The sequence below is a fragment of the Protopterus annectens genome, chromosome 7.part0, assembly GCF_019279795.1.
Source record: "Protopterus annectens isolate FY-2018-M chromosome 7.part0, PAN1.0, whole genome shotgun sequence".
NCBI lineage: Eukaryota > Metazoa > Chordata > Ceratodontiformes > Protopteridae > Protopterus > Protopterus annectens.
In genome coordinates, this window is record NC_056739.1 from 905,168,533 (window position 1) to 905,192,352 (window position 23,820).

The 23,820-nt window shown below is 42.2% G+C and overlaps 1 protein-coding gene across 1 annotated transcript in view; it reads left to right on the forward strand.

Moving 5' to 3' along the window:
• Positions 1-23,820, forward strand: part of CACNA1D (calcium voltage-gated channel subunit alpha1 D) — a 5,051,180-nt gene that overhangs the window by 2,381,458 nt on the left and 2,645,902 nt on the right. Inside the window, exon 14 of the mRNA XM_044077483.1 lies at positions 11,154-11,361. Coding sequence (XP_043933418.1) covers positions 11,154-11,361 — 208 coding nt within the window. The remainder of the gene's footprint in view (positions 1-11,153; positions 11,362-23,820) is intronic.

Below are 23,820 nucleotides of genomic sequence, written 5' to 3' on the forward strand. Positions count from 1 at the left end.
AGGTCCATCAGAGTGGGGTCTGACAATGCCCTGTATGCCAGGCATAGATCTCCACTCAGAAGCCTATAGAAGACAGAATACAGAGATAGGGCCTTGAGGTGGTCTGCATAAGGGCATATTACTTACACCCTTTATTCTTTTAGTGAGGAATCTCTGTGGACCTTCCAGTTGTTGGATATGCCTGGTTAGGTATATACCAAAGTGGACATTGTACTCAATGATAGGTCTGATGAATGCCGAGTACAGTGGAACAATGATTTCCTTCGACTTAGATGCCAGATTGATTCTTTGTTTACTGGGGTCGATGGCAGCTTAAATAACTCTGGCCTCTCATGCCAGATTCCACATGAGGGTGTTGCAGTAGACTGTTCGGATCCAGTGGTTCATGCTATATAAACCCATGCAATTCCTGACAAGTCTAAGTAGGTTTTGCAAACATTGCATTCATTGATGATTGACTTTTCTGCTGGTTATTCTAGGTTATCTCTTCATCTTTCTTTCTTTCTTTTTCCTATGGCCACAGTAACCACAGACTCATCCCTGCTGGGGTGGGGGATGGGTGCATTTCAAAGAGAAGACAGCCCAAGGCACATGGATATCGTCAGAGTCCAAACTTCATGTCAATGTGCTGGAGATGAGTGTAACCCTCCTAGCAATATAGTCATTCCATAATTCTCTTCCCAGGGGTATGATCTCTGTCCATACAGACAATATGTTGGTAGTCTGGTATACCGGCAAGCAAAGGGATACCATTTCATATCCATTATGTCAAGAAACAGTGAGGGTGTAGCAGTGGGCATTGTCTTCTTTCTGGTGGCAGTACTTATCCTGGGGACATCTGTTGTATTAGCAAACAAACTGAGCAGGTCCATTCTACTGTTTCACTAGTGGTCCCTCAATCAGTTGGTGGTTAACAAGAGCTTCAGCTGCTGGGGCCAGACTTGTTGTGACCTTTTTGTGACCTCTCTAAACACCAAATATAGCAGCTACTTGGCCCTAATTCCACAGAAGGGAGAGTCATCAAGGGATACTCTGACCCATGCTTGGATCCTGGGTCTTCTGTAGACCTTCCCATCTTTTCCCCTTATAATAAAGCTCCTTCAGAAAGCGAAATGCTGCAAGGCTAGAGTTATCCTCACTACTGACATTTTTCATTGTCAGATGTGGTTCCCTTTCCTTTGGCCTTATCTGAAACACCCTCCTTGGATGCTAGAGCCTGTCCCAAACATTCTTTCTCACCCATCTGGCCAGCCTCATCTGAACATCAAAGCCTTGAACCTAACTGCTTGGTTCTTCCTTACTTCCAGTGATGACCAGAAACCAGACACCAGAAAAGTCTATAGAAATAAATGTAAAAAGTTTGCAATTTGAGCCTCTTCCAAAGGTCTAAATCCCTTATCTGCCATCTTGACTTTTTGGCAGGTTTGTTCCAGAAGGGTGCCAATTTTATTACCATTAAGTTACAGCTGACAGCTATTTCTAACTTTCACGTGAGGGAAAACTAGATCCCTGTTGCTTCATTGAAACTCTGTAAAGCTTTTTACAAGGGATGTTTCTTCTTAGACCACTGTGGAGACATTCAGTCCCTCTTTTGGACATTACATTTTTGCTCCAGGTCCTGACTAGACCTCCTTTTAAGCTGTCAGCTTCAGTGGAATTTAGGTTCTGTCCTGGAAGACTGTACTGTTTTTCTGGTGGTGATTGCCTCAGCTAGGAGGATTTCAGAACTGCAAACCTTGTGTAAGCCACCTTATCTGATTTTCCATAAGAATTGGGATAGGGATTCTCTTTGAACCAATCCGTTTTCATCCTAAAGTGGCTTTGGAAGCTTCCTGGAATCAGACCATTATTTTGCCAGTATTCTTCCCTAACTTTTACACAAATTAGAATATGCAATTGCTGTATGTTCGTCAGTTGAAATTTTATTTGCAACTCACCAAGAGTTTTAGGAAAACTGATCATCTCTGTTTCTTTTTCCAGAACCAAATTGTTAGATGGTGTTTCTAAAGACACATTATTCAGGTGGCTATCTGGTTGTATTACTTTGGCATACAATGCAAAGGGACTGTCTGTACCTCACAAACCTAAAGCCTGCTGTACTAGTTCATTCATATCATCTGCAACCTTCTTTGTCACATTGCCAGTAGATGACTAATATTAACCTCTCACCACTCTCCTTTTATCACACCACACTCTACTCCCTTCTTTCATCTCCACCCAATGAATTTATTTTTCTACCTACAAACAATCTATATTTATTCATACAATGTATAAACAACCCATCCCATCTTATGTCCCACTCTTATTCACACTCTCACTACTACCTCCTTTAATCCTTACCCATCTTTTCACCTCCTTTGAAAACCCACTAGGCCCATACTTAAACTACCCCAAGAAAGAAACCAACTCTCCAAATTCATAAAATACAACAATCAGAACCCCAGGAAAGGCCTCCCTCTATACAGCAGATTTCCCAACCCAAACTATCTAAGTGTACTACTCTTTTTAAAGGATGGTGACATCCACCCTAACCCAGGCCCGCCAACAACTCCTATCTCTCTCCTCAACCACAAAGAATCACCTACTCATGCCCTGTCTAAACCATTGAACTCCCTTTTAATTGCTCATCTTAGTATATACGTAGCATAAACAATAAAGTAACTCAACTCCAAGCTCTAACTGAAATCTACTCCTTTGATATTCTCTGCTTAACAGAAACTTGGTTAAAACCTGTAACCAAAGACAATGAAATCATCCCACCTGGATATAATATCCTGAGACTAGACCGAGTATCCAAGAAAGGTGGTGGGGTTGCTATCCTATATAAATCTAGCTTACAATTAACCACTCACAAGTGTAAACCACCTATAGACTCCAATGCAGAAATTCTTATCTCCAAACTTCATCTTAACAATTCCAAATCCATCTATATTATCTGTATATATCTACCACCTGGTAACAACACTGCTACCATGGAAAACACACTTTGCTGGCTTTCCCAATACCTGCCCCAAGAAACCATAATCCTAGGCGAGACAAACATTGACTGGAGCTGCTACTGCAGCAGCCTCCCCACAAACCATATTAACCTATATGGGTATTCCCAAACCATTAACTCCCCCACCAGAATAAATAAATCTAACAAGAAATCAAGCTTATTAGACTGGATTCTCATAAACTATCATCCTCACATTTATGATTCAGGAACCCTGCATGATGATTTAAGTGACCACTTTGTTACCTATATCATCAGACATAAAATCAACTCTCCCATTCCAATATCTGTCAAAAACATCAGATCTAAAAAGTACTTTAACCCTGAACTATTCCAAATGGAACTAAGAGCTTGCAGCTGGTCTCCCTTACAAAACCTCCCTTTAGATGAAGCCGTTAGTTACTTTAACTCCAACTTCCTTGCCATTCTCAACCACCATGCTCCAACCAGATTAATTAGAATTAAAACCAAATCTTCTCCATGGCTTTCAAAAGAAACCAAACATAAAATAAATCTTAGAAACAAACTTTGGGCAAAATGGAGGAAGACTAAAAACCCTATAGACCAACTAACATTTAGACAGTTAAGAAATGAAACCAAGAAAGCTATAATATCTGATAAAAGAAACTACTACCTACAATCCCAACAAGCTAATCAAAACAACCCACAAAAATTTTGGGCTAGCATTAACCAACTACTCCATCCAAGTCAATCCACTACTCCAGATCCTCAAAATACTTACCACAAAAATATATTGAATACTGCTAATGCTTTCAATAGCTTTTTTACTAATGCTATACAAACACTAGCTAGTCAACTATCACCTAATAACTTCACTCTACCTTCCTATAAATCAACCTTACCCCCTACTTTTCATATTCAACCTGTCCCAACAACAAATATTCTAACCCTTCTACAGAAACTAAAACCATGTTCACCCTCAGCAGACCAACTATTTGCTGAATTCCTACAACAATCAGCCAAAGCTATTGCTTATCCCATTTCTATTCTGATCAATAGAACTATTACCGAAAGTCATATCCCCAGTTTATGGAAAATCTCCCATATTATCCCCCTCCATAAAGGTGGACACTCCACTGAACTCTCCAACTACCGCCCCATTGCCCTTCTCTTTCCTTTGGCAAAGATCATGGAGAAATGCATTCACAGACAATTACTTGACCATCTAAATCAAAATAATTTACTTTCCAACTGTCAACATGGATTCAGACCTTCACATAGCACTCGTACTGCCCTTCTTTCCTTCACAGATTGTATCAACAAAAAACGCAATCTTAACAAGCTTTCTTCAGCACTATTTATTGACCTGTCTAAAGCTTTTGGCATGGTAAATCACCAAATTCTCATCAAAATACTGAAATTCCTGTCACTAGATACATCTTCTATAAAGTGGTTCCAGTCCTACCTTGATAAAAGACAACAGGCCGTAGTATGTCACAAGTCTCTCACCACTCACCTACCTATCAAACTTGGTGTCCCTCAAGGGTCCATCCTAGGACCTCTACTTTTTTCCATATTTATTAATGACCTTCACCTTGCCATCCCCCAAGCCACATGCATACAATATGCAGATGACTCCACACTGATATGCTCAGCCACCTCCTCTTCTGAACTTCAATCTCTTACCCCACAAGTATTTAACACCATTGAGCAATGGTTCATGCATAGATGCCTTCTCCTAAACCCCAAAAAGACTAAACTCCTCCTCTTCTCTCCCACCAATAAGTCCTCTCCTCTTGATTTCTCAGTTATCTCTACCAATAAAACTATTATATCCCCTGATCCAACCACCAAACTATTGGGTATCACCATTGACAACAATCTGAACTTTGATATCCATATTAACAATACTATAAAAACTGTCAACAAAAAACTTGGCTCTCTCTATAGGGTAAATCCTTCCTCTTACCTTCAGCTAAAACCACTATAGCACACACTCATCTAATCTCTTCACTTCTTTATGCTTCACCCATTTTTACTAATCTATCTAAAAATAATCTTAGCAAATTGGAAATGTCTTACAATAACATTGCCAGATTTGCTACAGGCAACCCATTTAGAACCCACCATTGCATTAATTTAAAGCAGCTGGAATGGCTTGAACTAAAAAAATCTGATTAAATTCCATCAACTGTCTATAGCCCACAACACTTTTTTACAAACCTTCCAAAACTCCTATTCTATCCACACTCATCACTCCCTATAAAAACCTGAAATCCTTAAGGTCTTCTCAGAGACTTCTAGACTCCCTCTTTTCTAATATTGTTGGAAAAGCCTGGAATCTCCTCCCCAGTGAACTCTCCTCACTTCCCTCAGTATCATGCTTCAAAAACAAATTGAAAGTGTTCCTCAGAACACAGCGGTTATGCCCCTGTACTAAGCCTGACTAGTTATGTATCTCTTAATACTTTGCTCTTCCTACCCCTTCTACTCATTAACTGTAATTCCTTCCTTATTAACCATAATACTATCTCCCTCTAGAGCATCTTGATTGTACTAGCATGCTATGTTATGCCTGTATTCTGCACTGCTGAATTTACTGTGATAATCTGTAATATGCATTGTAAATATGATTTTTTTTGTTTAATGTTTCCTTATTTGTTATCTTGTTAATTTCATTGTTCTATCTTGGAGCTTATTTCCCCGGGCCTCTACTGAAAATGGACATGTATCCAGTTAGACTAGCCCGGTCAACAAATGTAAAATAAAAATAAATAAATAATAAATGATATTCTTCTGTGTCTGTTTCATCTACTATTCATGCTTTTGTTTCTCCTTATAAACTGGACTTACAGTCTAGGTCCAAGACTTCCTTTAGGGGTTCATAAAACTGGGGACTATATCCCATTTGTTGAGGAGGACAGAAAAGATAACATCAGATACAAAAGTTATGCACTTAGCATAGCACTAGCTCTATGTTGTCTTTTTCCATCCATCTCAACCTTTCTTCTCTCCATCCCCCTTATCACATTGCCACATGTATGGCTCTTGATTGGCTATATTTAATCTGTCTAGAGGTTTGACTTAACTGCAGTCTTGTACTGTCTCCTACTTTTTCCCATTTTTGTTGGAGATAGAGCTATGTTTGATGCTGGCAGGAAACCTTGATCTGAGGTACTGTGGGATAGAAGGGGATTAGAGGTTGAAGGGAGGAGCCTGTGCCCTGCATCTGAGTCTGAATGTTGCTGATGGTGGATCTGATTGGATCTAATATACTAACTAGTTGAAACTGACAGAAGAAGACAACACAGATTAAGTGTTATGGTAATTATGTAGCTTTTGTTTATGGACAGTAGTAAAAAAATCCTTCTACTTAGCACAATTAATTGCCAAGGAAATATCGTTCAGATCTGAAGAGGTCATTATTCCTTATGTTCAGCATTTATTAGGCCAATTGTTGAGTACAATGCCTCCTTCGGGGTATGTATCTCTCTAGATGCATCAAACAACTAGAGAGACCCTAAAGGTTCCTAACTGAAGGTTACAGGCTTAAAACCCTTTGCTACCAAAGACAGATTGGCGGCACTCTCTCTTTATTCAGTATCTTGAGACTGTTGAGGGGAGACCTATCCCTTGCCTTTTGTGCCTTTAGAGACACAGTTGACATGAATCTTTTGTATCTCAACACATCTAATAGCTCCACTGATACCAGGACCAGGAACCCAAATCTTCATCAGTAGGTAAAGAAAAATGTGGTGGATAGAGAGAGAGTGAGAGATTAATTACACAGTGCTTCCCCCACCTCTGGAACAGACTACTTCTGCAGCGAAATAAATTATCATACTTATATCAGGTGGGCAACCACAAATTAACCCAGGGCTTGACTTGCTTAGCCCTACTTGTGAAAGGGTGTACAGTCTACGTTCGGGTACTGCCAAGGCATAAATGTTCGCAAGACTCATTTGCCTTGAAATTTCTGTGAAATCATATGAATCCATTATTGGTCTAATAAGCATGCTAAGTAGAGCATTTCTGAATGAGTTATAGGTTTTTATGGGTTGTGTTACAGCTGTTGAAGCCCGTAGATAACATTTTCCAGCTGAAAAAGTATGTCAGATAAGACACTGAAATAACCCAGCTGAAAAAAATCATTATGAATGTTTAGCCTCATAAACCTACTTTACCTCATTCAAGCCTGTTTTTCATATTGTGATAAACAAGGTGTATTGTTTGTCTGATAAACTTATAATGCTAAGTTAGTTGAAGCAAGGCATGCTAAATAATAAATCATGAGTCAGAGCTGGCTTCATATTCTAGTTTTGACTTTAAACCACAGAAGATGCAGGTTGTTGTGCTGCTGAGCTGCCATGCTTTGGAGTTTCATCTGCCTGGTCCAGTGGTATTTCAGGTGGGTGTTAATGATCCCTTGGCTCTTATTATCAGAGACCAATATAGAGTCCCTAGTGTTCTGATCAAATGTGCATAAGTCACTGTAAATAAGGCCACAGTCATACAAAATAATCAAGAAAATACAGTCTGCAAATCACATTTCCTCTCTTATTGCCTGGCTTTGTGGGATGACAGGCTAAAGCCCTGACTGTGGTACAAGGTGAACAAAGTTCAGCTAATGGTTCTGGCGCTGGAGGAGATAGGCAGAAAGTGATGGGAGTGAGCAGCTGATGCTGGCTCATCCATCCTTCAGGAAAGGTGGTGTGTCTGACTTGCTGCTGTATAGCACCAGCTGGAGTAAAGGTGTTTTACAGGTAGTGGCATTTGCACTTAAGTCCCTACCAAGTTGTGTACATTATAGCAGTCTTGGAGCATGTGTGGAAACATGCAAATCCTTAGTGGAAGGCACTGCATACCACTGTCCAGGGGAGGCGTTAGGTCTTTATAATGCAAACAAGGATGGCTACCTTGATGATGGGCTGCAGCGACTTTTCAATCTCTGCAGTGGGGTAAGATGATTGTAGATGAATTGTTGTAGGGCTGATGGTTGACAGGTGCTTGAGGAAAACTATTAAAGAAGAAATTTCCCTATCATTGCACTGTTCTTTCTGATATGTGATTTTTGTGGTTGGGTTTCAGAACATAGCTCTCAACCTCCCATCTCCAAAATGTGGAACACTAGTCATCATAATGTGAAACAAATGGGCAAAATGTGGAACACATACAAATGGCATACTAACAACTTCAACTATAGGAATATCATATGATGGTTAAAATGTGCTGGTTTTACTTACAAAAAAGATATTTTAATGAATTTTTATGATTCATTTGTATTTACCATGGATATCAATAAAAACAAATTCTAAAACTGGATGTGTGGCAGAACCTTTCAATGTGGAACTTCGAGGAACATGAACTTTTTAAGACCCCAAATGAGGTATGTTCCTCGTAATGTGGTACACTTGAGAGGTTTATTTCAGAATCACTGTTTTGTACAAGTCTGTGCACTGTCAGTGGCATGATTTATGAAGAGAGATGTCACATTGAAGGTTTGAGGCAGAAATACAGAAAGATGAGCTTTAATCATTAATGGAAACACTTATAAAGTGCCATTGCATCATTATTCACCACAGAAGTTTATTACAGCACTTGTGTTAAATATTAGCGGACCGTTGGAAGAGTAAAGTCACTGGTTAGGCAAAGAACATTCTCTTTTTTAAACAACTTTATTGAATTATCACTTGTGACATAAAGCAGTCAAACTGTATTAACAAGTTAGAATTAACAAACATTATGCTTCACGTATATTGCTGTATATCATATAACCTGAGCAACATTACATAAATTATTCAATTCCTGACCTTTTTTTAATGAGAAACATTTTTATTAAATCATCACTTATGACATATTCTGTGCCTGCAGATGGAAATATGAACAAAAAGAGTGGAAGGTGGAAGGTTCATTTTCAGTATGCCAGTTAAGGATACTTAAGGTGCTGTGAAATATGTTCTCGTATACACACACACAGATACACACACCCATGTGTACTTTGTGTGTGTTTGTGTCTGTGTGTGTGTGTGTATGTATATATATATTTTTATACATATATGTATATATATGTGTGTGTGTGTGTTTGTGTGTGTATATATATATATATATATATATATATATATATATATATATATATATATATATATACGTATATGTGTGTGCGTGCGTGTGTCTATTTTTTTGGTAGGGTGTACAATGGCACATTGGTCACCATGTGGTTCCTTACTGCCAGATGATGACTTGAGGGAATTGGGCAGCCCTAGTTTCAATATAGTGAGTACAACAACAAATGACTATTTATTGATTAGTTAATGGCATATTGAGCACCCACCATTGTCTTGATATGATGGGGAGATTTACAGTCAGAGACTAGCCTTTCCCTCTCATTAGGTAGGGAAACACAAATAGAAGTATTTTTGTGTTAACTGTTGACAAAAAATTACATTTGTGGTTTGTGTACACCACACAACAGGTAGTAGCAAATCATAAAAGGCACACAAACACAGAGGTGGATTGAGTACCTCCTTTGTTAGATCGCAGAGGACTGAACGCTTACCATGCAGAAGAAAAGTAATTGTCAGCAAATGCCATGCATTCCAGATAAAACACAGAAGTACTGAACACCCTTAGAAATGTTTTCATTTATTGCACTACTGTTAATCTCAAAAAACAGTTACGAGTGGGAATCACTTCATTATACTTCATTATGTTTTGTTCACCTCTAATGGTTGAAGTGGTTGATTGCTGCTTTTAAGTCACAACAGGCTTCACTGAGAAATAATAGTACTAACCATTAGAATTTCATAAACGTCTGAAAACTGTTTTTAGATTTGTTGCTCTTATCTTGCCAGCTCACCTTTTGCTTTGGCTGAATAACTTTCCTGTCTCCACTGTCCACTGACAGCAGTGTTTCATTATATTTCATTTAGGATACTTGCTTCAGTGCTTTATGTGTAGTGGTTTTAGCAAGATTTGTGCTAAAGATTAAAAATAACCACTTTTCTTTTTCTCCTTAAAATACCTGACGGTCCTTGGAAGAGAAGTGCAGAGAGCCAGATTAGGTCTTTATTTTTTTGCTCCTTATAGAGTTGAAAGGTGCCAGATCAGGCAACTACAGCTCTGGGTTTTTGTCTGTATGTTTTTCTCCCTCCACATCACCACTCCTTCTGTCCCTCATGCATCAAATTCATTTCCTTTTAATCTTCTGATTTGTCATGGAGAAATTATCAACTATGATGTGTAACAGAATTTTTTGATGTTATTGTAGGAAACGCAACTGTTTTTGAATGTTTATTTAATAGACCGTTAAAAGATATAAATCAGCAATACATTATTTTGGCTAGTTAAGAGTCTTTAACAGAAAATGGCCAACTTATATGTATCTAGGTATACTGTTTCCTGCAGAACTCTTGTTTTTCAAAGCTGTTAATTGAACATGTGACCTGAGGCATGTAGGGTGTGACAGAGGAGACAGGAAGTAAGTGACCACTACTTGCTCACTCATTCTGGGGTATGGAAGTCTTGACTAGCCACATGGGTGACATCTAGTGAGAGCACTTAGACTTGTACTCATTATTATAAGAGCTTGCTGGGCCAGCAATGTCTGAACATATTTGCAGTTGTAAGCTATGTGAAATCAGCATGCAGAGGCATTTTCTCTCAGGACACAACAGTAGCAGAGCTTGGAAGAGCTACCAAGAAGAGAAGAGTTGCTCTCAGGGAGAGAGGTAGGCCATCTCCCCAGGATGTGCAAGCTGTCCCACTCCCTGTCACCTGAATTGTAATGGAGAATTGAGGGACAATTAGGATTTCCAAGCAGGAATGGATAGGTTGTAGGGCTCTCACCTACCCTGAGAATGCCCAGCACCCAGTCTTTCAGAATGAATTTAATGATTAGATGCAGATGTGTGGGGGTCCATCTAGAGCAAAAAAAAATGTGTTTATTTGAACTGGGAATCTGCTCATCCCATTTCTTTTACTTTTCCCATAGCTTGAGTAAAACTTAATTTGAAAGTTGTAGACACACGCAAAGAATGCTAGGAGTTCATTAAAACTAGGGATGGCTTTTTACATCAGGGAGAAGCAGCTTTGATTATTGCAACAAAAGAAAGTGACCTACAGTCTCAAGAATTGCTTTTTTTCTTCTGTGCAGTATTCTTCTTCAGTCTAAGTAATGACATGTATGTTTCTATTCTAGGCACTGGGCATCACTCAGTAACCTGGTGGCATCCTTGTTGAACTCTATGAAGTCTATCGCTTCACTGCTGCTTTTGCTGTTCCTGTTTATTATCATCTTTTCATTGCTTGGAATGCAGTTGTTTGGAGGCAAATTCAACTTTGATGAAACTCAAACAAAGCGAAGTACCTTTGACAATTTTCCCCAAGCCCTTTTAACTGTGTTCCAGGTAATTTTATTGTTTTACCATTTTATAATGCTTGTGTGTGTGTGTGTGTGTGTGTGTGTGTGTGTGTGTGTGTGTGTGTGTGTGTGTGTGTGTGTGTGTGTGTGTGTGTTTCTGGTTGAAGATCATGTTCAAAACTCCAACTTACTTAGTAAAGCCAGAAGGCGTTGGGCTCATGATTCCAGAAGTCTTTCAAAAACAAACTGAAAAAATAAATGCAATAAACATAAAACTAAATAAAATAGTATTTCAGCATGAGTACTGCACACAACTTCCATGCATCTGGTTTATGAAGTTAATCATGTGACATGATTCTTTTGGCAGCAGTTATTGAAAAGAAGCTGACAGTGCTGTGCAAAAAAAAAATGCAAAGTCATAAAATAAGCACCCCTAACAAAAGTAATACTTAATGAGCAATGCAATTATTCATAAAGTATTCTTCTTGTCAGAGTGCTTGTTCTGTTACCTATTTTTCTGCATAGCACTGTCAGACTCGTAGCAGAAGCTGAGAACAGAAGTGCTGCACCCTGAATAGCTTTAACACTTTATGTCTTTCACAGCTGTGAGCTGGAAGGGGATAAATGTGAGGATCATAGGATTATAGGAAGTTACTAGGCTATTGGCCCTAAGGCCCTTACAAACCTAACCAAGAATTTAACCCATGTTCTGACAAGTCAGCACCCTATGACCCTGCTCAGCAGGGACACAAATGGAATCCCAGGGTTGTATTTTCTGATGTTCTTTGTGTTTCACTGTTGCATTCATCACATTTGGGTTATCGTGCCAGGGGGTAGCCCTCAGTTGGCCCAAATACCAGAGGCTTAGTATTTCTGTCGCTCCATCACTGATGTCAAGTCGTCAGTGGTATAAAATCAGGCAGCTGACACCATTACATCAGTCTTTCTTGCTGAGGAGCCCGAAGCCAAAGCAGTTCACACAAGTGCCGGTCGGCCACTAACTGAGTTTTCTTTTCCGAATTGAAGTTGAAGTCTTCTAAAGTTAAGTATCCCATTGGGGATCCTTTTTGCTTGCTCTAATCGATGTCAGAAAAAGTTAACAATTTTCTCCCCTGTGGAAAGCAAATACCACACCGAGACTTCCATTCTTATTGCGTCACCTGTTTAGGCCCAGACTACAACGTCCCCCACTGTCGCTTTTCTGCTTTGTTCAACTCCAGAACTATACATCGTCAGACCCTTATTGTAGCTAGATATTTTCGCTCTCACTCTTCGAATTCTGATATGACTTCAGTAAGCCATCCAACTACCGATCTTCTGAAAAAACGTAAGGCTAAAGACAGAGACAGACCACACAGGTCCAAAACTGCCGACAGTGCTTCCGTTAAGCTAGTCATCAGTTCTCCGGTCCTCAGTGAGGTGCTTTTGCAGCCCCTGATCTCACGTCTGTGGGTTTGCAGGCTGCTACCCGAGACCCTTTTGGAGTATGGTATGCCATGAGACTCTTCTTCGACTAAGGATCCTGCGGATGTCTCTACCTTGGATGGGTCCGGAGCCGCTGAGCGGACACTGGCTTCTGAGGAAGTGCTTCGCACTACTGATACTCGACACAGACTGACAACTTCTTTCGCGTCTTCATTTCTTTCTAAAACTACCGGGTTTCTAAGGCCCAGGGTACAAACCACACCCAAAAAAACAGACGACCCAAGCTCAAGCACCTGCTTCCTTGCATCAGTCTCAAAGGCTTAAAATGGTGGAAGACCTTATTATGCTTATTAGGGGAAGCCAGGCTACCCCTTCCAAAAAAAGACTTGTCCCCAGTAGTTTTATACGAACAGGAGTCCAATGACTCTAATGCATCTGAATATGAAGATATGCAACCCCTCTCTGCTTATGAGGATTCTGATGCAGAGGAATCCATTCCTTCTGCCTCTCCATCCGAGAATTTTTCATTTGGGGAAACCCTACATACTTTAAGGGAGTATTTCCAATGGGAATGTCAGGACTACCCTCAGTCAAAAAAGAGAGTCAGGAAATTCTTAGATCTACCACAGCACAGACCTTTGGCCATTCCTCCTGTCCTGAATGTTGAGGATGATGTTTTTATGGAATCCATTCTGACTCCTGACACCCTTCCTCCTGCTCCCAGGAAACCTGACTGGTATTACAGAGTCCCTGACTCTCACACATTTCTTTTCAGAATTACTACTGCTGACCCCAAGGTCATTTCTCAAGGACCTAAAGGAATCAAAGCAACTTCAGCAAATAATCCCACCCCCTCAGATAGGGATTCCCAAGCATTAGACAGATGGGGTAAAAAAAGTATACACTTCTGCTACTCTTGCTATTAGAGCATTAAATTGTTAGTTCCACATGCTGAAATATTAGCAACATACCATGGAACTCCTCGAGCAAAAAATATCTGCTTTTCCTGCTTGTGCAGAAAACAAAGAATTACAAGAGTTTATGCATTCTGCAAGTCATGTAACTAAGCACACCCTACAATGTGGTTTTGATGCCCTAGAAGCATCTTGCAGGGCAGCAGTCACTGGTTCTGTCCTTAGAAGGCATGCTTGGCTTAAGGAACAGATCTTGCCAGACCATGTCAAATCCAAATTATTGCATGCACCCTTGAACAAAGACAACTTATTTGGCACCAAAGTAGATGAGGTCTTAAAAAAGATGGAAGAAAAAGCTAAATCTATGCAGACAGTTAAAGACTTCTTACAGGTCCAGCCACCGAGGTTCAGTAGACATTGCCCCTCCAAGCACTGATCCTTTTCTGCCCCCTCCAGGCCAGCTCAGCCCAAACCCAGGGGAATCAGACCCCCCAGACAACAGCCCCAGGGAATGCAGAGATCTAAGCAATGGAGTTCCTCCTCTTCAAAAACAGGGAGTGCAAAGCCACCCCCTTATGGTAAGAACTCACAATGACTTTACACTTCCAGCCCGACCTCTGCCCACCTGCTTGTACCCCTAGGAGGAAAACTCTCCTTCCACAAAAGCAACTGGGCCACCATTACCTACGACCAATGGGTCCTCAACATAGTGTCCCAGGGATACAGATTTTATTTACACACTCAGGCAACCCCAAAAGGGTTGCCAGATCTTCCTCCAAACCAGTGGCCAGAGGCCAGAAAGCAAGTCTTTTCCCTGCTCTCCATGAAGGCAATACAGCATGTTCCTGCAGAACAGATAGGCCAAGGTTTCTACTCCAGACTCTTCCTGGTACCCAGAAAAGAGGGCACATGGTGCCCCATCCTTGATCTATCCATTCTAAACACCGTTTTGGTGATACCAAAATTCAAAATGCTCACCCTCCAGCAGCTTTTACCAATGCTTTCCAAGGATGCTTGGCTAGCCGCCCTATACCTAAAAGAGGCCTACCTACACATCTCAATCAGGGAATCATGCAGGAAATACCTATGTTTCAGGGCAGGATCTATGCACTTTCAGTTCTCTGCACCTCCCTTTGGCTTATCCACTGCTCCCAGAGTTTTCACAAAATGTCTGGCTCCCGCCATTACTTTTTGCAGACAAAGAAATATTCAAATTTACCCGTACTTAGGCGACTGCCTGATTCAGCAGGCAGTCAGGAAAAGCTGCTTTAGCACCTAACTTTTGTAAAGGACCTACTTACCTCCCTGGGGTATACTATCAACAAAAAGAAATCAAAACTAGTCCCCTCACAAAAAATTGTATTCCTGGGAGCAAGCCTGGAAACACCATCCCAGATGGCATTCCTTATTCCAGAAAAACAAACCTACCTGACAGGCTACTTCCCTCAACTAGCTACCAGAACCCAGTTATCTGGAATGAAAATCCTGCAGGCTCTAGGGTTCATGGCCTTCTGCATTCTACTCATGTTCAAGGGTGCAGACTGCATATGAGGAATCTACAATGGTACCTAATAAAGGCTTTGGTGTCAACACTCTGAAGACCTGGAAACTCTCATACCAATGATACCTTGTCTAAGGAAACGTGCATTCATGGCCATTGGAGCCCAACTCAAATACATCTACACATCAACCAAAAAGAGATGCTAGCTGTTCAGAATGCCCTGACAGCTTTCAGACCCCTACTCTCCCGGGGCCTCTTCTGATCAAAACAGACAACACCACAGTGATGTGGTATATCAACAAGCAGGGAGGGACTTACTCTTATCCTCTCTGCAGTCTTGCCATGACCCTTTGGCACATGGCCTTAGCCATGCTACTACACCTGCTAGTACAATTTGTACCAGGCTCCCTAAACTCTGTGGCAGACAACTTAAGCAGAAACCTGCTAGACCCACAGGAGTGGCAGCTAGACCACAGAACCTTCACCCTTGTAACCCAGAAATGGGGCACGCCGAAGGTGGACCTCTTTGCCTCCCACTCCAGTCATCAGCTCAGCAAATTCTGCACCAGGAACCTCACAGCAAGGCCTGGAAAGTGGATGTTGTATCATTCCAGTGAGTGAACCTCTCGGTCTACGCATTTCCCCCTCTACCACTCATTTCAAGGGTACTGCCAAAAATAAGGGAGGACAAACTGAGGGCAGTCCTGATTGCCCCAGAATGGCCACTCCAGCATTGGTACCCACTGCTGCGCAGCCTGTCACCCCTTGCCACCATGGCACCTACCTCAGATCCCAACACTTCTGACCCAGAGGAGTGGAGAATTCATGCATTCCCAATTGCAGACCCTCAACCTGGCAGTCTGCCTTATTCCCTGACCTCTCCTCAAGCTGCCAGCCTAAGCAAACAAGTCCTAGATGTTATACGTGAGGCCAGATGCCCCAGCACTAGAAAATCCTATGCTGACAAGTAGAAAAGGTTTTGCACCTGGATCCAGGCTAAGGGAGCCGGAGTGGCACAGCCCTTCCTAACTCTCATCCTGGATTACCTAGCAGACCTACTACACAGGGCTCTATCCTTCTCTTCTATTAAAATTCATGCCTCTGCCATCTGTGCTCATTAAAGCACAGAGCCCCCTCTCTTCTCACACCCTCTCATCAAACAGTTCCTAAGAGGGGCTAACAACTTAAGGCCACCCAGAAGAGCTCCTACCCCAGCCTGGGACCTTAACTTTGTGTTGGAAAAGCTCACCCTACCCCCCTTTGAAGCTGCAGCTTCAGCAGAGTTAAAATTCTTCTCTTGGAAGACAGCCTTGCTTCTGGCCATCACTTCAGCTAGAAGAGTATCAGAGCTACAAGCACTCATGGCTGTACAGCCGTTCATCATTTTCCATGCTGACAGGGTCTCCCTCAGGACTAACCCATCCTTCATGCCTAAAGTGGTGTCTAGTGTGGCTCTCAACCAATCCATTCATTTGCCCACCTTTTTCCCTAACCCACAAAACAAGGGGATAAAGGATTCTGCACTCTCTAGATGTGCACAGACATCTTAGATTCTATCTGGACAAGACTAAATCTTTTAGAAAAAAACTGATCAATTGCTTGTCAGCTTCACAGCAGAGGCAGAGGGCAAGGCCATATCCAAACAAACAATCTCCAAATGGATAGCACACTGCATCCATTTCTGCTACAAATAGCATGGGAAACCACCCCCAAAGGGGGTCAGGGCACATTCCACCAGAGCAGCCTCCACCTCTGCAGCTTTTCTCAGAGGGGTCCCCACCAGGGACATCCTGGGGGGCTGCAACAGGGACATCTGCTCATACCTTCACCAAGCATTACCACCTGCCTATCTTCTCCAAATCCAGGGCAGGCTTTACCACCAGAGCCTTGCAGGGTATCCTAGCCAGCCCACAGTCTTCTTGACTGCCTCCACCCTTTTCTTCAGCTTTGGGAATCAACCCAAATGTGATGACTGCAGCAGTGAAACATGAAGAACATAGTACAGTTATGTACACTTACCATAAATATAGATGTTTGAGTGTATTATTCACTGTTGCAGTCCTGATTTCCCTCTCTCCATCCCCCCTTGTCTCTCTCTTCCTCTCTCCTTACAGGAATTTTATGGCATGTACTTTCTTCTGGTGCTGTTTTTCCACAATAACCTAGCTCCCTGTTTGAAGGCTCCTGACAGAGCAAGAAAAACTGATGTAATGGCATCGGCTGCCTGATTTTATACCACTCGACGACCTGACATCAAGTCATGGAGCGACAGCAGAAATGATGCAGAAATACTAAGCCTCTGGTATTCAGGCCGACTGAGGGCTACCCCTGGCAGGATAACCCAAATGTGATGACTGCAACAGTGAATACACACGAACTTCTACATTTATGGTAAGTGTACACAACTGTACTTTCCTGATACAGCTAGCCAGGTTGTGCTTAAAAAGGGTTAATGAGGTACTGTGCTTGACGTGGAGAAGAAGTCTATTCCACAGAAAGGGGGAGTCTCTGGGACACAAATCTATCCTGCCCACAAGTTCATAGGTTCATAGGTAGGTACTAGGCTGTCGAACCTGGGGCCTATACAAGCCCAGCCAAAAAGGCACCCTGGTTTTTGCCACCCAAGAAAATTATTTTCCTGTGCCACTGTCGAGCAGAGCCACAGAGGTGATCCCCGGGGTGAATTTCCTATTTCCCATCCAATCATCAAGATTTTTCTTGAAGATTGCTAATGAGGAGCTTTGTTTGATATAGATAGGTAGTTTATTCCAGAGTATGGGAAGTCTCTGGGACAGGAATCTATCCCTCCAGCATGTTCTGTTTATTGTGGTGACAAGGTTTAGGTCCCTAGAGCATGTAGCTCGGAAGGATTGGGATTTCTTTAAGTGGAGCATGTCCAACAGTTCTGGGTTTGACATAGTTTTGTATGTTAGGCAGAGATCACCTCTGAGTAGGCGATATGCGATGGAGTAAAGCTGGAGTTTTTTGAAACGGTCTGCGTAGGGCATCTGTTTGAGGCCGGTAATCCTCTTTGTGAGGTATTTCTGCGGCCTTTCCAGTTGTAGATGTTTTGTGAGGTACATACCAAAAGGGGCGCTGTACTCTATAATGGGTCTAATGAGTGATGAGTAGAGGGGAACAATGACCTCTTTTTTTCTGGATGAGAAACCTTTTGTGATGAGGTGTGCCACATAGAAGGATTTCCTGACTACTGTGGCGATGTGATTATCAAAGGAGAGACTACTGTCCACCTGTGTCCCAAGGTCTCTTATCACACTTTCAGTGTTAAGTATACTACCACCTATGTTGTAGTTCATGGGTACAGAGTTTTTACCAATGGGGATGACAATGCACTTTTTGGCATTGAGCTTCAGGCCATGGCTTTGACACCAGGCATCTGTCTCAGTGAGGCCCTTTTGTAGGATGTCCACATCGTTAGGAGTTTCGGTTATGGCTCCTAGTTTGCAGTCATCTGCGAACTTCTTTAGCCAAAGACCTTCTATGTTAGCCTGTACTTCAGAGAAGTAGATACCAAACAGGAGAGGACCCAAGACTGAACCCTGTGGTACTCCACTTGTCACTGGTCTGAAGTCAGATTTGGAGTCTGCTACTTTCACAGTGTGGGTTCTGTAAGTGAGCCAGTTGGCAACCCATCTTGTGACATAGGGATTTATACCTAGTTTAGTGAGTTTATCTATAATTCCAGAGTGGGGGATGGTGTTGAAAGCCTTGGCAAGATCTAGATAGGCTTTGTGAACCACCTTACCCTCGTCTATGGCTTTGGTGACTGCTTCAAAGAAGTCTTTCAGGTTTAGGAGACATGATCTGCCTTTTACAAACCCGAACTGGGTGGGATCCAGAGTTTGGAGATTACCAATGTCTTTGTTTATAAGTTCCATGATGATACGTTCCATGGCCTTGCAGACCAGCCTCATCAGGCTAATGGGGCAGTAGTTCCTGGGGTCCGTGGTGGAGTGGGATAATCGTTGCTGTGCGCAAGCACAAAGCCTGAGGTGAGGCTATGATTGAACATGGTACTTAGGTGTGGTGCCAGTTCATTCAGTAGTTCATGTAGAACGCAGCTTGGGATGTTGTCTGGTCCCATGGATACTGTGTTCTTGGCTTTGGAGAGTGTGGTTTTTACCTGTGCAGCCGTGATTACAGTAACTCTGCATTCATCCGGTATAGAGATGGGCTCTTTAGGGGGTGAGAGGGGGGGGTAAAGTTAGCACTGAACCTATCTGCCAGGATGTTGGCAATATTAGTCGGGTCTGTATATTTAGTGCCATTGTGCTGTAACTCAGAGCAGATCTGAATGTTGCCATTGAGATTCTTGACATAGCTATAGAATGCTTTGTGGTTGGCTTTAGAATCAATGGCAATTTTGTTTTTGTAACTAGCTTTGGAGGATTTTATCAGGGATCGCAGCTTCTTACTGAGGCTGACCAGGGAGCTCCTCCACTTGTGGGATTTTACTCTCTTTTGCAAGAGTTTCTTCCTTCTGTGGTGCAGTTTGTTTATGGCAGGGGACCACCAGATTGGCTTCCTTTTTTGGAGGATAGCGTCTTGGTTCTGTTTGGGATAGCACGATCCATGCACTTATGTAAGACCCAGGTTGAGGTCGTGCATGCAGGTTACTCATGTGGAGCTTGACTTGCAGATATGCAGCAGTCCCATCAAGGCTAAAATTGCTTTGTATGCCAGACAGATGTCACCTTTGAGGAGTCTGTATGAGACTGAGTAGAGGGACAGGGCTTTTAGCCTATCTTGTGTAGAGTAGATGTTTGAGGCTGTGGATTCTCCTGGTTAGGAACCTGTGTGGTCTCTCCAGCTGCTGCATGTGCTTTGTGAGGTACATGCTGAAAGGGGTATTGTATTAAATAATGAGTCTTATAAGGGAAGAATACAGGGATGTTATGACCTCCTTGTCCCTTGATGAGATACCCTTACTAATGAGGTAAGCCATGTAGAAAGCTTTCAGTACAACAGAGGCAGTGTGGTGGTCAATAGTCAGTTTGCTATCAACCTGGGTGTCCAAGTCCATCACGACTGATTGCATGTTTAGGAACTTGTCATTAAAGTGATAATTTGTGGGATGCCACTCTCCCCAAAGGGGATGATGATGCATGTTTTGGCACTAATGTGTTTGGGTAAGACCCTGTTGGAGGATGTCCACATCACTAGGGGAATTGATGACAGCACCCAGCTTGCAGTCTTCTGCAAACTTGGTCAGCTATAGCCCACTGGTTTTGGCCTGCACCTCAGAAAAGTATATCCCAAACAACAGAGGCCCCAAGACCGATCCCTGGGGTACACTACTCACTACGGATGTACTGCTTGATGTGGCTTCCCCTATTTTGACTAGGTATGTTCTATCAGTGAGCCAGTTTGCTACCTATCTGGTAACATACAGATTTATGCCTAGTTGAAAGAGTTTGATCTATTATACCCGATTGAAGCCTTTGGCCAGGTCAGGGTAGGCTGTGTGCACCATCTTCCCCTCGTCCATGGCTTTGGTGACTGTCTCAAACAAGTTGACCAAATTTAATGGGCATGACCTCCTCTTGATGAAACCAAACTGTGTTGGATTGAGTGTTTGGAGGTTGCCAATATCCTTGTTAACGAGGTCCATGATAATCCGTTCCATGGCCTTGTAGATCAGGCTAGTTAGGATTATAGGTCTGTAATTTCCTGGATTGGTGGACACTCCATCTTTGTGCAAATGGATGACAGTGGCTGTCCTCCACTCGGCTTTGATGAAGCCAGTACTCAGGCTTTGGTTGAATAGAGTACCTAATAGTGCTGCAAGTTCCTACCTGAGTTCATGTAAGATGCAGCCTGGGATATTAATCGGGTCCCATGAAGGCTGTATTTTTTTGCCTTTCAGAGGGCAGTGATGAGTTGCTTCCTAGAGATAAGGGGAAGGGGGCAGGTGCTGGGGATGTCCTGATTTACTGATGGGGCAGACAGAGGGGTGAAGTTTTCACTGAACCTGTCTGCCAGCAGGTTGGCTGTACCTACAACATTTGTGTATGTGGTGTCCTTCACTACCAGTTTTGAGCAGATCTGAATGCTTCCTTTGAGATTGCGGGCATATGTGAAGAAGGCCTTATGATTGTCTTTAGTAGATGTGGCCAATTTGGACTTGAAGTTTGCTTAGGAGGATTTCGTTAGTGCTCTTATTTACTTATTCAGTTTAAGGAGAGATTGCTTCCAATTAGGCACCTGCTCCTTCTTGGTTCTGGACAGCAATTTTTTCCTTTCATTATAGAGTTTATTTATTACAGGTTTACTCTTCCTTGACGAGGATGATTTTGTCCTGTCAGGTGTTTCTGATTCCATGCAGCTGTATAAATGCTTGTATAGTACTTTGGCATAGGTTTGGATATGTGTGGCAGTTCCTATGGAGGTGGTGGTGGTGGTGGGGGGTTATGAAGCTGTTTATGCCTTCCCTCAGGAGGTTGTAATCAGCTTTGGAGAAGTTTTTTTTGTTTGACCTTAGCTGGGAAGGGGGATCAGGGGTGATAGTGACTTCGAAAGTGACCTTTTTGTGGTCGGATCTTACCAGGGAGGATGACAGTGTAGGGATGCTGCAGTGGTTACTCATCTTGGTTAATACCAAATCCAAGATATTATCACCTCTTTTGGGGGTGTCGACCGGCTGGTCCAATGCATTTGCACTGACAAAATCAAGGAATCTCTGGGCATTTGTGTTTTGGCATGAGTAGTTCTTCCAGTCTATGGTTGGATAGTTAAAGTCGCCCAGGATCAGGGTAAAGGGTTGAATCTTGATAGCTTCGAAGAGGTCCAGATAGGTAGAGTAGGCATCTTAAGTCAAAGTTGGGGGCCTGTAGCTAGCTATGATTTGAGTAGGGGTCTTGTCAATGGTTAACTGCACCTGGAGTGTCTCCTGTGCTTCGTACTGTTTGACCAGCCTGGAGGTGTGTACATCTTTAATATATATTGCAACTCCACCGCCTTTTGCTTTTTGCCAAAAGCCTGAAGCCCAAGGGAGACATATGCAGGCCATCTCTGGGAAAGCATAGTGGTCTGTCGATCATGTCTTCCCTGCTGTCAGGTACTGGATCCTCTTGGAATGACACCAGAAACTAAGCCAGTTGTTAAAGTCAGTAATTTTCTGTTTATATTGAGGCATCATTCTGGGTCACCGTGGAATTCTGCTTAAGGCTAGGAACATACCTGCCTGTGACACGTATTCAGCGAGCTCAATCATGCTTCTCTTCATGTAGTCCAGGGAGGTATATCTCAAGTCATTCACGCTAACATGGAGTGTGACAGAGTCATAACAGTACCTATTGCTGAGAGACTTGAGTGTATGGGTGATAGAGGGGATTCTGGCACCTGACAGAGAACTAACCATGACATTTTCCTTATCCAGTCTGGTGAGGGGCACATCTGTGTCTCTTACAATGGAGTCTTCTATGACTAATATGTGGGGTTTATATTTAGGCCTTAGTGGCTGTGAAACACTGGTGTGTGTACTGTGTGTGGTATGGTGGGCAGTGGAGCTCACATGTTTTTGCCTTGAAGGTCTCTTTTGTTTGGGTATGTTTTTGTTGAGGACCTCTGCATATGTGGGTGTGTATTGTGTAGGTGTGGGTGGTATTTGAGGTGTGGTGTTTATTTTGATAACCTTCTCAGTGCCAGATATACTGGCTTGTGAGGGAGAGAGCATATACTCTAGTTTTTTAATGTAATTGTATCTGTCATAAATTGTGTTCCTAGGTGGTAGTAGGAGAGGGTTGTCCATGTACATGAGGCAGTTGCTACACTGTCTCAGGATGTCCATATCAACTGGAATGGCAGGAGAAACCACAGGAAATTGTCCATCCATATTTGTCAGAATCTGAGGGCCAGAGAGAGCTAAGGGGGGTAAAGGGTGGAAGGTCTAAGAAGAGTACTACTAGATGATTACAAAACTGCTACTAAGGGAAAATTTGTAGTTGGAATTCCTCACAATGGGTTAAAAACCATGCGGCTGCGGTGCGAGATGGGCAAACAAGCCCATACCAGCTCAAACTCTTGAGTTTAAATACCACAATAAAATAGAAGATTCTAGTAACACAGAAATTTAGCCAGTCAGCTTGTGCCAGACAAGGTCTAGGAAGACCTGGTACTCTCACTATCAGGGAAGATAGGCCCCTACCAACACAAGATGGCTGCCAGAAACACAGAAGGCAAAAACAAACAACTCTGGGATACCTAAACTTTTTAAATTTCTTATTTTTACATAAAAATATTGTTTTGTTTGAAAGTAATATGTAAACAACATGCTGCACACCAATGTCTGGTCATGTAAGGCAAAAATGGAATGCAGATGTAGTGTTGCAATTCACATCTTTAATGTTTTCTTTTTTCCATTTGCCAGTTTTGTGAAGATTTGATGTATATACCCTGAATAATTTAACTCTTCCATTTGTGATTCCATTTACTGAAATGAAATGCTACTGTGTTCATGGATTCTGTACATGACTGTTGTGTTAGCTAATCTGAAGTGTTTTGCTTTAAAAATTAGGTCAAGAACTTGTACTATGAACATTTGTCTTCAGACATTGAAGTAGTTACCTGTAAAGACAGAAAAGCCAAGATAACAGGAGTTTAAATGTCAATGACACATGCTTTCTTGAAAAATAGTAATGTTTTT